Below are 12391 nucleotides of genomic sequence, written 5' to 3'. Positions count from 1 at the left end.
TGACATATAATAATACCTAGACTGACGATTCATTCATTAAAAGTGTACATCAATACAAATCAGATAGAGACGCCATCTTGGTTACTGTAATAAATATTAAAATTTTAAACGAGAGCCTAATTTTATATTATATCTGATGCAAACTTTATTAAAGAATTGCCTGATCATCGAGATAATAAGAAAGTAAGTTATCAATTTAATATTAGTTTTTAACATAAAAATAATTATTATAAAGGTTACCAAAATGGCGGGTCCAGCTGATTTTCTTTTAACGACGCTTAAAAATGCATTTTAATGAATGAATCGTCAGTCTAGGTATTATTATATGTCATTGGTTATTATTCGGTAAAAGTTAGTTCTATTAAATAAAATAAATTATTTATTATATACTCATCCTTCTTTCTCTTCAATAATTTATATGTCTACTTACTTTTTTATAGAAATCTCTTATACTCATTTGGATTTGAACCTTGAAATTTTCGAAGAGACATGATAATTAAATTTAAAAATGAATAATATAGTTGATTAGTGATTTTGACTCGACTAATTAAAATATTAAATTTGTTAATTTTCAATTATTTAATTATTATATTTATTTAATTAAGGTTATATAATAATTTAATATTATTATAAGAAATAACAAATATTACCTCGTATTATTGGAGATAACTCCAAATTAAGTTATAGAGAAAAAATCTTTGACGTAGCTAAATTAATTTCTATATAAATTAATAATTTGTAATATTTTGTAAATAGATATATTTAATGTATTATTTTGACATCCAATGTAAATTGTAATGATAAATTATAAGAATTTAATATAGCATCCTACAGTTGCATAGAAAACGTAAGTTATAGGATTATCTGTTTGTATAGAAAATATAAAAAATAAATTAAATCAACAAATAAAAAAAATATAAATAAATATGTACCAATGACATGACGTAGCGATGACATGAAATCACGATATGACGCAGTCACGACATCGGAAAATTATAATATAGGTATTATATTTACTATATACTTTAGTACGAACCTTTAGCATTTTATATGCTTTCATATTATCAATAGGATGTATATGAATATAAACATATACAACGGATTAACCCAGTCATTGGAGGATTTGTAAAAATAAAATAGACCGTTATATTTTGATTTACTTTAAGAATTATTTTAATACAAATATCAAGTTTATCATCTTTTTTTTTATTCTTTGGTTTTGATGGAATATCTAAGAAATGTATAAATAAATTCTAAAAATTAAAAATTTATAAAAGATATAATATTTATTCTTATAGATTTAATCAGCTCTGTTCTTAGAACTATCTCACTATGAATTTTATTTTGGACAATAATATTATACTTCTTTATTAGACTTTCAAGTTTTATAAGTTCCTATAAGATGAAAATATAATTTTATAAAAATAGAAATAAATTATTTATTCTAGTCAACTCACTTGATTGCATTTTGTTAGAATAATTGAATTAGTTTAATAGCATATAAGTATAAAATAAATATCAATAAGCCAAAATCATGATGTGAAAACTTAAAAAACAATTTAAAATAAAAATCATATGAAATAATCTAATGAACTCAATATTTCTCAACACGATAAGCTTTTGTCTAAATGCATTTATTAGTATTGTAGTGTTATTAAATTGGCTCAATCCAAACAGTCAAAAAAAGAAAAAGTTTTAAATTATTATCGATTATATAAATGATAATAGAATGGGATATTTAAATGTTTTATTTGATAGACAATTTAATTCAAGTATGATAATATCGAACAATCAAAATAAATCAAAATAAAGAAGATAATAAAGTTATATTTTATATTGAGCGTCACACTTACTTTTACTATATGATGTTTATTTTTACAACCCTTTACATATGATATTTATTTAATATGTAATATAAAATAATTAAAACAATCTTTTTTAACATTATTAATTTTAATAAAGCATTAATAAAATAATAAAAGAAACGATTATAATGTAAAATAATAAAAAAAAAATTAAAAAATAATCTACAAAGTAAAAAGCTACTAACTGTAAAAATTGATTTAAACGTCATATATTAACAATAATAAAGAGAGAGGAGATTAAAATTTAACACTTTTAAAATATAAAATATTTTGGCAAGCTCAGACTCTATTCAAAATTTAGAAAGAGGAAAATAAAAAAGATTAGCGGGAAGGGAATATTCCTCCATAGCCCCCTTCTAGTACACAACTGGTATAGCTTACAAATTACTACTTGTAGAAACGTGAAGGATTTATCGAAATAAATTTTTGTTATAAATCAGATATTCATTATTGTTAAATTATATAGAATAAACGAATTAAATTTTATGTTGAAATATTATTTATAAAAAACATTTTTATATAAATCAAAAAATTTATTAATATTCTCTAAAAAAGAAAAATGTTCATTTTATATCTAAATCAAACGATCAACTAAATTGATTTTAAAGTTAAGGAAGAAACATAAATTATAACTACAAACTAAAAATAATCTCGCCGAAAGATATAAAAAATAAAATCGAATTATTTAACCCACTTATTACCAAATATATTATCGTTTTTTAGCCATCAATAAAAAACATATGTTTCCCAAAACAACACTATTACTATATTTTACATATGTTTTTTCATTCGTAAAATGGGTGAATCTGTTCTACAGCAATACTCAAAAATATTTTTAAATTTCACCAAAAATGGAAATTTAGACAGAACGAATTTAGATGATTTAATCAATATCATAAAAAAAAGGTTACTATTAATAATATATTATATTATAAAATTTATAAAGCACTGATATTAGTGACGTGAGTACCAAATCAATTATTATGACATTATCCTTGCATTTTTTGATAAGCAGTGATACAGGTGGTTATTTTATATGTATATTATTACATATATTATTATTTTTTTATCTTAATAGCAAATTACCTATTTGAAGATATAATTGAATCATATGGAATGTGTATCAGTAATCTCATCTACATTTTCCAAAATAAATCAAGTTTTCCTGTTGAAAGAGTAAACCTTATATAAATTTATGCTATTATATGATTTTTATAAAATAATTATCTCTGAAATTAAGCACTTCTTTTTACTCTTTAACTTTATGTAATACTATATATATATCATAAGGAAAGGATAATAAAAATAATATATTATAAATATATTAAATTTTTTAATGTATCTTTTATACTTGATACAGAAAACTATAATACTTGTGTTGAAGGAAATTTCAACTAACCAAATTTTTATACATGAATCATCTGTTTTGAATTTAATAGCTCTTCTGGAAACAGCAACTTTTAATGAACTTCCTCAATCTAATGCAGGTTTTATTTTGTATATTTGAAACAAATATTCTTAATAATTTAACATGTTTTTCATAATGCAAAATAAAATAATTATGTATGATATTTATAAAAAATTTAACTGTTTTTTATACATATGAACATATCTTAATTTTTTAAATATAATGAATTAATATTACTATTCCAAGTTTTTAAAATTTTTGAAAATCAATCTCAAAGGGATGACCAGATCCTTATTATTTTACTGATACTGATGTTGGTACCAGTTCCTATTTTTTTTTAAAAATTACCTGACTGGTTCTGGTACAAACATTACATCTTATAAAAAAAATAGGGCTTTGCCAATATTAAATGTCGGCTCGGATCGACACCGATATTTAGTGTTTTCCAAAAATATCGGATCAGGCCAATACCTGTAAAAACCCGATCCTATCCAATCTTTTTACTTTTATTTTATTTGTTATTTTATGTATATTTATTTTACATTATTAATATTTTCTAAATAATTTTTTTTAAACAATGCAAATGCACAAAACCCCTTAAATTTTATTTATTTCTAAAATAGATTTATAGTATTTTAAAAATAAAAATAGAAAGGAATACCCATTTCATATATTTTAAATCTTTTTAAATAACACCAATTTTATTATTTATACTTTAAATAAAAGAATTATTATAGTTATGGTATCTGAATTATGGAAATATTTTACAAAAGACAAAGATAATTTTGCAAAATTTGTTATCTGCAGAATTCTAATATCGATATCGGATCGCGTTTGAGCCAATAGTGAAAAATATTTGATCGGATCGGATCGGTGCAATATGTGGATCGGCACAGCACTATAAAAAATATCTATTAACTCTTATACATAGAATCTAAATTCAAAATATGTTCAAATTTGTTCATGGTATATCTTCAGAATCAAATATAATTAATTGGCTGTATTCATTAATATAACTGGTCAGATCTAAATAAAGGGATCTAGGTTCTTATCTTAGATTCTCTATTTGGTACACCTCTAATTACTAATATTACCATATAAAACTTAGCTAAAAACAAACATAGAAAAATATTTAAAGCAACATTTTAAATAAAACCTTCAACATAATAAAAACAGAACCTTAATTAAAAAAAAATTTAGTGGTCTTTTCCAGCTTTTTGGCTTTTTAATTTTAGGTTCAGATAATCTTATAATCTACAAATGTTTTTTAGTTTGAAGAAGGCATATAAAAACCTGATTTTATTAAAACTTTAAATATTAACAAAGAATATCGAGTATTAGCTAAACGGTATTTTATAATAACTTATCTACTTAGAGACCTGCAGGGCCAGGCCGTATTTAAATATTTTAAATATACCCGGGCCGGGTCTTATATTTAAAACCGAATATTTTATATATAATATTTATAGATTTATAAGGTTATTTGGATTGTTGTCAAGTATAAAAAATGGGAGAAAATAATTAGAAAAATAGGGTGGAATAGGCTTCCCTAAAAAGAACGTATTTTAATATGTAGAAAAAAGAGAACAGTCATAGTCACCTGTTTAACTTCATCTAACACTGCATATTTTATATATTTTGCCCAAATTCTAACTGTGATTGCGTGGTAAACAGCCTAAAAAAGAAAGAGGGTATATAGATTTACGTAAAAGATTACGCGTCATTGTTTGTACCGAAAAAAATAATATAAATAACAAATATAATTTATTTAATATATGTAAACTTAAAACAAACCAAAATAGGGTTGTCCTAGTTCAAAATATGTTTAGCCTGGGTTAAACAGAAATAAGTTTTAACACAGCCTAAGAGTTACGCATCAAAAATAGTGATGATATATGTTTTTTTTGTTCAAATACCTTAAAAAATCTGATTCGTTCATTTTTAAAAGCCCTATCCCAGCCCGAAATTTTTGATTTGATTTTTTTTTAAATACAACGTATTTTAAAAGTTAAATTTAATAAAAATCGCTAAAGAAAAATTTTAATTTTATAAGAGAAAAAAGCGAAAACAACATTTTATTTTTTAACATTTTTTTTTTAAAGCCGGGGCTGGACTTCTGGACAACTTTTACGGCCAGATCTTTGGGGTCATCTCCAACAAAAAACTTCTATTTTTTTGGAGGATATATAAAATAAATAAATGGCATTTACAGCTAATGTCATTCCCTCTTTCATATGAAATTTATTTCCAATTTATTTTGCCCTTTTAAAAGGCTTCTTTTTTATTGAGAAGATTTTTTATGTTGACTGCCATTGCAGAGTTGGGCAGGTTTTCTGGAAAAAGAATCTAGATACAGATACAAATTCCTTATAAAAAAAATGAATCTTAGATACAGATACTAGTATCTTTTTCAAAATATCAAAAACATACAAGGATACTTGTATTTTTTGCTAAATTAGAGTATCTTATACAAGATACTTTAAAATTATCATTACCAATTAAATAAGAATAGTTTATAAAATACAGTATCTATTTGTGAACATATAATAAGAATGATTAATAAATATTTAATGATGAGTTAATTATAATAATCGGGCATTTTAATATTAGTATTAGCCCATTCTTAGCATTGCTAGGAACGGCAGACTAGTTTAATGATAGGAAATATTAATTTGCAAAAGAGTATTTAAAATAGATTTGTTATTTTATAAGATAATCAAATTTTTCAAAAAAATTATCATTTGCCGTTTCCGTACTTAACATTGTGCAAAAACTAAATAACCTTTCAATTAGAGTTGATGAAGGTATAGAAGTAATTAAAAAAAAATTCATAATGAAAGGATATTAATTAAGCATTTATAATGTATTTCTACTTTCTTTAATATAATTTAAAACCTCCAGTTAAATATTTGTAAACTCAGCAACATTTGTTTCACCAAAAGAAAAATAATCATCATTTTCTATATAAGATGTTAAATCTATTGGTGTTATAGTTTGAGCTTGTTTATATACTCTGGTACTACATTTAGGGCTTCTTTTAATAGTATATTTTGAAAGTATTTTTTTATGATCCGGCTCAATCCATGAGTTCTAAAATTTGGATGTGAGATTGATGCCAAAAAAATCTCAATATTCATATCATAGGAAAATATTTTTTTAAATTTTTTTCCCATACCATCTTGGGCAGCTTTTAATAAAGGTAGACAATATTGTAAACTTGAATTTTTAAGATAACCTATGTCCCTTTTATAAATAATATACTTTAATATGTTCAACAAAATTTATGCTGAACCCTTTATAATTTTTATTTATACAGGTTTTACATTCAGCCTGTACATTGCCCTTTTTAACTTTTATTTAAAAAAAATTTCCATCTAAAATTTTAAGATCGGGATTTGATTCAGGGGAACTTATTTCCATAATTTGAATTTCACTACCTTCTTCTTCACTATCATGAGTGTTAATCATCCTACAAATTAAAAAATATTACATAAAATTGATAATGGCATTCTATCTAGTTACATTTATATATAAAATATAATTTTTACTTATTTCGTTTTGGTGTTGTTATTTTATATCTATTTATCTTAATATGAGTCGGAAATTTTCCAGCCAATTTTGGTGTGAATATATTTAAAATATGACGAAAAAAAATAAGGAAATTAATACAAGATCCCCAAAGAAAATTAGTTATATACTGTGATATGTAAAATTACATGAATGTTAAAAAGAATTTTTATCGGTATCTTTTGTCAAGAGAGTGAAAACAAGATTCTTTTCAAATAAAGGATCTTAGATATAGATATTAATATCTTACTAAAAATGTCAAAAAGATACTGATGCTAAAGGATCTTGTATCTTAGATAAATTATTTGCGGTACTGCCCAATTCTGTACCATTGTATTTAAATTTTTACAACCATTCATGTTCATTGTATTTTTTTTAATATTAAAAGATTTATCTTAGGAATTTCAACATTTTGGCTATTACTCTAAGAACCCAATTGGGATATTTTAATTATAAAAAATAAATATTTGAATGAAAATACATCAAATTACTTATATTTTTTGTACTCGCTATAATTTTATAAATTTGAATCATTTTTTGAAATAAAATGCCCTTTTGGCTTCTTTGAAAAAATAAAAAAAATATATAAATATACTCCCTATGGAATTATTATATCGAGATTATTAAATGTTTCGGATATAACACTCAAGTCTTCTCTTGACTAGAACTATTCAAAAACATAGAGTCGAATAATGAATTACTCGTATTTGATTCTTTTAAAAGAATTGAATATATGTTTTTACTTACGGAAATTTTTACTTGAGATCTGCATTGGGAGGATTTGGACCATAAGCCCGCCCACCCAATGTTTTAAAAAAAATTACGCTCGCCCAAGCCGCCCATTTTTCAAAAAAAATATACCCGCCTGCCCATTAGTCTAGATTTTTTTACCCGCCCACCCTCACATTAGTCTAAAATTTTTTACCCGTCCACCCATTATTTATAAAAAAATTTTTTTTAACCCAAGCCTGCTATTATAAACATTAATTATGGCCGTTCTCAATTTTTTAAGCATCTAATAAAAAAGAATTTCAGCATTACACCTCTGCAAATTTTTTTTTAGGAAATTACTATATTAAGCATAAAAAAATATTCAAAAATTATGGATAATTTATTTGATCAAATAAAATATTTATGAAAGTAATATAAATATAAAATTTATATATGTAATAATGCAAAAATAATAATGAATCGACATTTTCTGGATTCAAACACGTTCTTTTTTGTTCTATAAACTTTCAGCAATGCTAAATCCTCTTTCAGAAAAAGCACTAGTTGCAGAGATTGCCAATATTTTTCTTGCTAATCTTGATAGCTTTGGAAAATCTCTTTCTTGTCGTTTCCACCAATGTAGTTTTAATATACAAAAAAAGTTTATTTATTTTAAGAAAAAAGTTTTTATATTACCAAAAAAGGACATTTTAATTTTTAATATCCAAAAAAAGTTCATAGGAACAATTTTTTATTAATATTTACTTAAATGATTAAAATTTTTTTAACCCGCCCGCTCATTGTTAAATTTCTTAACCCGTCCAGCAACCCGCCCATAATTTTAAATTTTTTAACCCACCGCCCGCCTGCCCGTTCAAATTTTTTTTTGCCCGCCCACTTAGATGGACGCGCGGGCCGAAAGCCCTCCCAATGCAGACCTCTAATTTGTACCAATCAAATAAGACCAGTAAATTTTAGATTGTGGTCCAGCTCAAGGAAATTAATTTTTAATCACATGACCTGTCACATTTGACAAATTATTAATAAAAAATGATTATATTTTAATTAAAAACCATTTTCAATAAATCTTAACCAACCCCCAATCCATATCTCTCTAACCTATAATCCTACATATTCGTTTAACTCTAAATATATTTCATCCAATTAATCAATGTCCCCGAGATGCTCAGTTCTTGACTTGATCCAATATCTAAATTTTATTATTCGCTACAAATAAGAATAGTATAAACAATCAAATTCGTATTCATTTATCGATAGGCCCACTACTGACAAGATGTAAAACAATATTAGTAGTTAATCTTAATATAAAACTTTGCCCAAATGATAGAGTAATGGTTTCTTATCCATTCCTTTCTCGCTCTTAGCCTTTAAATTTATGTTCCTCTCGATCGTTCAGATTATACTTGGGCACAGTTTTGTTTTGATATTTGAAATTATAGAAAAGGAGTTTTGGCGAGCTTTCTAGGTAATTTTAGGTCCACTTCCGTTTTTATAGGATGGACTCAACTTCCTTTTACATATCTCATTAATTTTATTATTTATAATATTAACAGCTTCAAAGTGTAAAGATATTAGTTTTAAATATTTGCACGACTTGACCGATGTTATAAAAGAAAAATCCAAAACTATATTTTCTAAGTCAAGCGCTCTTAAAAGTCTGCAAGATCTCATCCAAAATTCTGATCACATGTCAAATCCACAAAACGGCAATAATTTGCTCATGGATATGCTCGCAAGAAATGAACTGAATTTATTTAAAATTATCAGCGAATCATTACTTCCCAACGATTCTACTACTAACGAATGTGCCAATAAAGTAATTAAAGAAAAATATATGCGCGCATTTTTAAGTCATTAATTAAAGTATTTTTATGCTATATGTCCCTTTTTGAATAGAAATGTTTTCTGAAACCGTATTTTATTTATTAATTATATTAAAAGTTTAAAAATATAGAGGGTGGGGGGGGGAGGTGTAAACAAATAAACAAATATACATCCACCAAAATTTATTTTTTATTTTTATTTTTATCTTATTTTTTTTTTAAAAAAATAGGAATTTTTTATGATAATCAACAACTCAATCCTTAAAAAGCTGAAAGCCGCTCACATTTTATTGGAAAGTGGCTTAGAATCGATGTTAAAAAGATTTTTTACATACTCCGAAAAGTTCGAAACTACTGACTACGCCCGAAAAATGGACACCTTAATCCAAGATCTCCATGGCCTGCAAAGCTTTAAAGAAAAGTAATAACGCCACGAGTCACGCTCTAACCAAATCCATTATTTTTTTAAGAATATAATTTGCCCATTTTGTTAGGTTATGTCCACATCAAAAAAAATTATAACCACATGATAAATAAATAAGCTATGTTAAATATAAAACAAAAAAACATGCACAGAACATAATTCTAGAAAATTTTTATAAATTTTAAAAATTTAATAACGATTTCATTAAAAATTCTAAAAATTTGCGAAAATTTTGAAACTTTAAGAATTTTTTAAAAATGGTTTTAGCCACAGCCTTATATAAAAGTTTATAACTTGGTACAAGAAAAAGTTCTAATTCAGTTCTTGAACATTTAAAAAAAGGTGATTCTTGTTATTCCGATTTCTAAAATTGCGTTCTGGTCCAGTTCTTAAATATTACGCGGTTCCAAGGGTTTCCGGTTCTGGGTATCCCGAACTCTTTTAGTTAAAACCGGTTCCAGAAGGGCTCTGAAAATTTTTTAAATAGATTCCATATAAATTTTACAAGAGGGTTCTGGTCTTTTAATTTGTTCGTTTCCTCTTTCCGTTTTCTAACCGACATATATTTTCGATATCAAAATTAGTGAACAGTTCTTTCCTTTTTGTTTTCCTTTTGTTTTCTATAGTTGCCTTGAGTATATATATGAATAATCACTTAAGATAATCATATTTATTTACTATTATTAATCACATAAACGCTAAAAAAAGTTTTGCCATCGTCTACGAAGATTTAGAAATTCTATCCTTGATTACATCGTGCCCCTTTTTCGAGGATTGCCTAGTAAGCGAATCGCAAAATGTATCTCTCGTAATCCATACATGTGCCCTTATGGATGTCATTTTTAGCATTTATTCATCTCTAAATCCGAACCTATCGACGGAAGCCAGGAAAACTGTCAATCTAATTCTCAAAGAAAATGTAAAATACACTCTTAAAAAAAATTATTTCAAAATATTTTTGCGCTATTTTTTAAAATAGTTTATTTTATTTGATCACTTTATAGGCGCCGAAATTTCATGATAATAAATAGGAATCTTTTAATTTTTAAAACAGTTTATCAATTCAAAAGCTCAAATTAGACAAGTTGCAGCGATACTTAAAAAATTAATGGGCACACACGACTCCTTTTTTTTATTAAGAAAATGGAAGCTTTATATTAATCTATAGTTGGCTCACACCAATGACATAATGACTGACTATCTATTTATTTAAATGTAAAAATCAGCTGATGACACTCTATTTTGGTTTCCCTTAAATATAATTTATATTAAAATTTTATGAATACATAAAAAAAATTTCTTTAGAGTTTTATTTATTTATAAAAATTCTTATATGGAAAACAAAATGTGCCAACAGCTGATTTGTATTCAACCACGTTTCAAAATGCATTTTAATGAATCATCAGTCTAGATGAGTATCATATATTATTGGCCCACACCTGGCTTACGGAAATAATAATCAATGACTCTTCATTTCCATCAACGACATTTAATAATATATATATAAATATTTAAATGTAAAAGTGGTCGATCATAGTACACTTGGTAGAGAGGATGAAGTTTTTTTACGGCTTTCAATTGTCACCCGAACTCAAAAAGGTTTATCCTGGAATAACTTCGACCTATTTATTCGGGTTACAATTTTACCATGCAATCATATCCGATAAACACGATTCCATCATAAAATCTGATAGGATGGATGATATCCTGACGAATTTCAAGGATTTTGATTGGAAGTTATTGCCTACACCTTTTATATATTTTAATGTTTAAAGGATGATTATTATCAGGAACTTCTACACCCACCCCCCAAACCAATAACGATTTTGCCCCCCCCCTCTCGATAATTTTGCACCCTCCTAATAAATTAAAATTAGCGAAAGGAAAATCCAAATCAAAACTCCTCCCCTCTTTCCCTCCAATTGTATTCGTATGACGATGTCATCTTCAAAACTACTACCCCCCCCCCATCCTTTAATTTCAATGACAACCCCCCTCGTGATATAAGTCACTGATTTATAATTACAGGATACGGTCTTTATATTTTGGTTTGACCACCGATTGCCCACCTTAATTATTAAGCGTTCCCCGGTTTAGTTTAATATCATAATAGTGTAGAACGAAGTTTTTTGACCGGATACTTCCTTCCTAACTTCTATAACTTCTGTAGGGGTAATTTTTACCTCAATCGATCGAGAACGTTGCCATCTCCTCTTATCACTTTTATAATGGATTTTTTGGTCTGCTATTTATGGTCACTCACTTTGAACTGGATTTACTGATCCTTTTAAGAGAAATTTGCTTTACATTTATATGCCAAAAAATTTATGATTAAAAAAAAAATTTATTTTTAGAAATCGATCAAAAATTTTAGACGAAAATTTTCACCGAATGGTATATAAATTATGCTTTTTGGTCGAATCGTTTGTACCGGATTCAATGATTATCAGCGACTCCAAAGTTAGATGATTTTTGTTTTTTTGGACGCATGCGCGATAGTTTTGTTTTAACTTAGCAAATTTGCCTATTCATTTAAATAATTATCATTTTTTTTATTTAATAATAATAATAA

General features: G+C 25.8%; 1 protein-coding gene across 1 annotated transcript in view; it reads left to right on the top strand.

Moving 5' to 3' along the window:
* The first annotated feature begins 2661 nt into the window (after positions 1 to 2661).
* Positions 2662 to 12391, top strand: part of LOC135931675 (E3 ubiquitin-protein ligase UBR4-like) — a 79082-nt gene continuing 69352 nt past the window's right edge. The window contains exons 1-9 of the mRNA XM_065468941.1: positions 2662 to 2771; positions 2812 to 2888; positions 2944 to 3041; positions 3226 to 3352; positions 9126 to 9388; positions 9626 to 9816; positions 10528 to 10738; positions 11344 to 11555; positions 12174 to 12279. Of these exons, the coding sequence (XP_065325013.1) occupies positions 2662 to 2771; positions 2812 to 2888; positions 2944 to 3041; positions 3226 to 3352; positions 9126 to 9388; positions 9626 to 9816; positions 10528 to 10738; positions 11344 to 11555; positions 12174 to 12279 (1395 nt within the window). The remainder of the gene's footprint in view (positions 2772 to 2811; positions 2889 to 2943; positions 3042 to 3225; positions 3353 to 9125; positions 9389 to 9625; positions 9817 to 10527; positions 10739 to 11343; positions 11556 to 12173; positions 12280 to 12391) is intronic.

This window comes from Gordionus sp. m RMFG-2023, chromosome 1 (genome assembly GCF_954871325.1).
Source record: "Gordionus sp. m RMFG-2023 chromosome 1, tfGorSpeb1-WG-v2, whole genome shotgun sequence".
Lineage (NCBI taxonomy): Eukaryota > Metazoa > Nematomorpha > Gordioida > Chordodea > Parachordodidae > Gordionus > Gordionus sp. m RMFG-2023.
The sequence above is the reverse complement of the archived record's forward strand: the minus strand, read 5'-3'. Positions and strand labels throughout refer to the sequence as shown.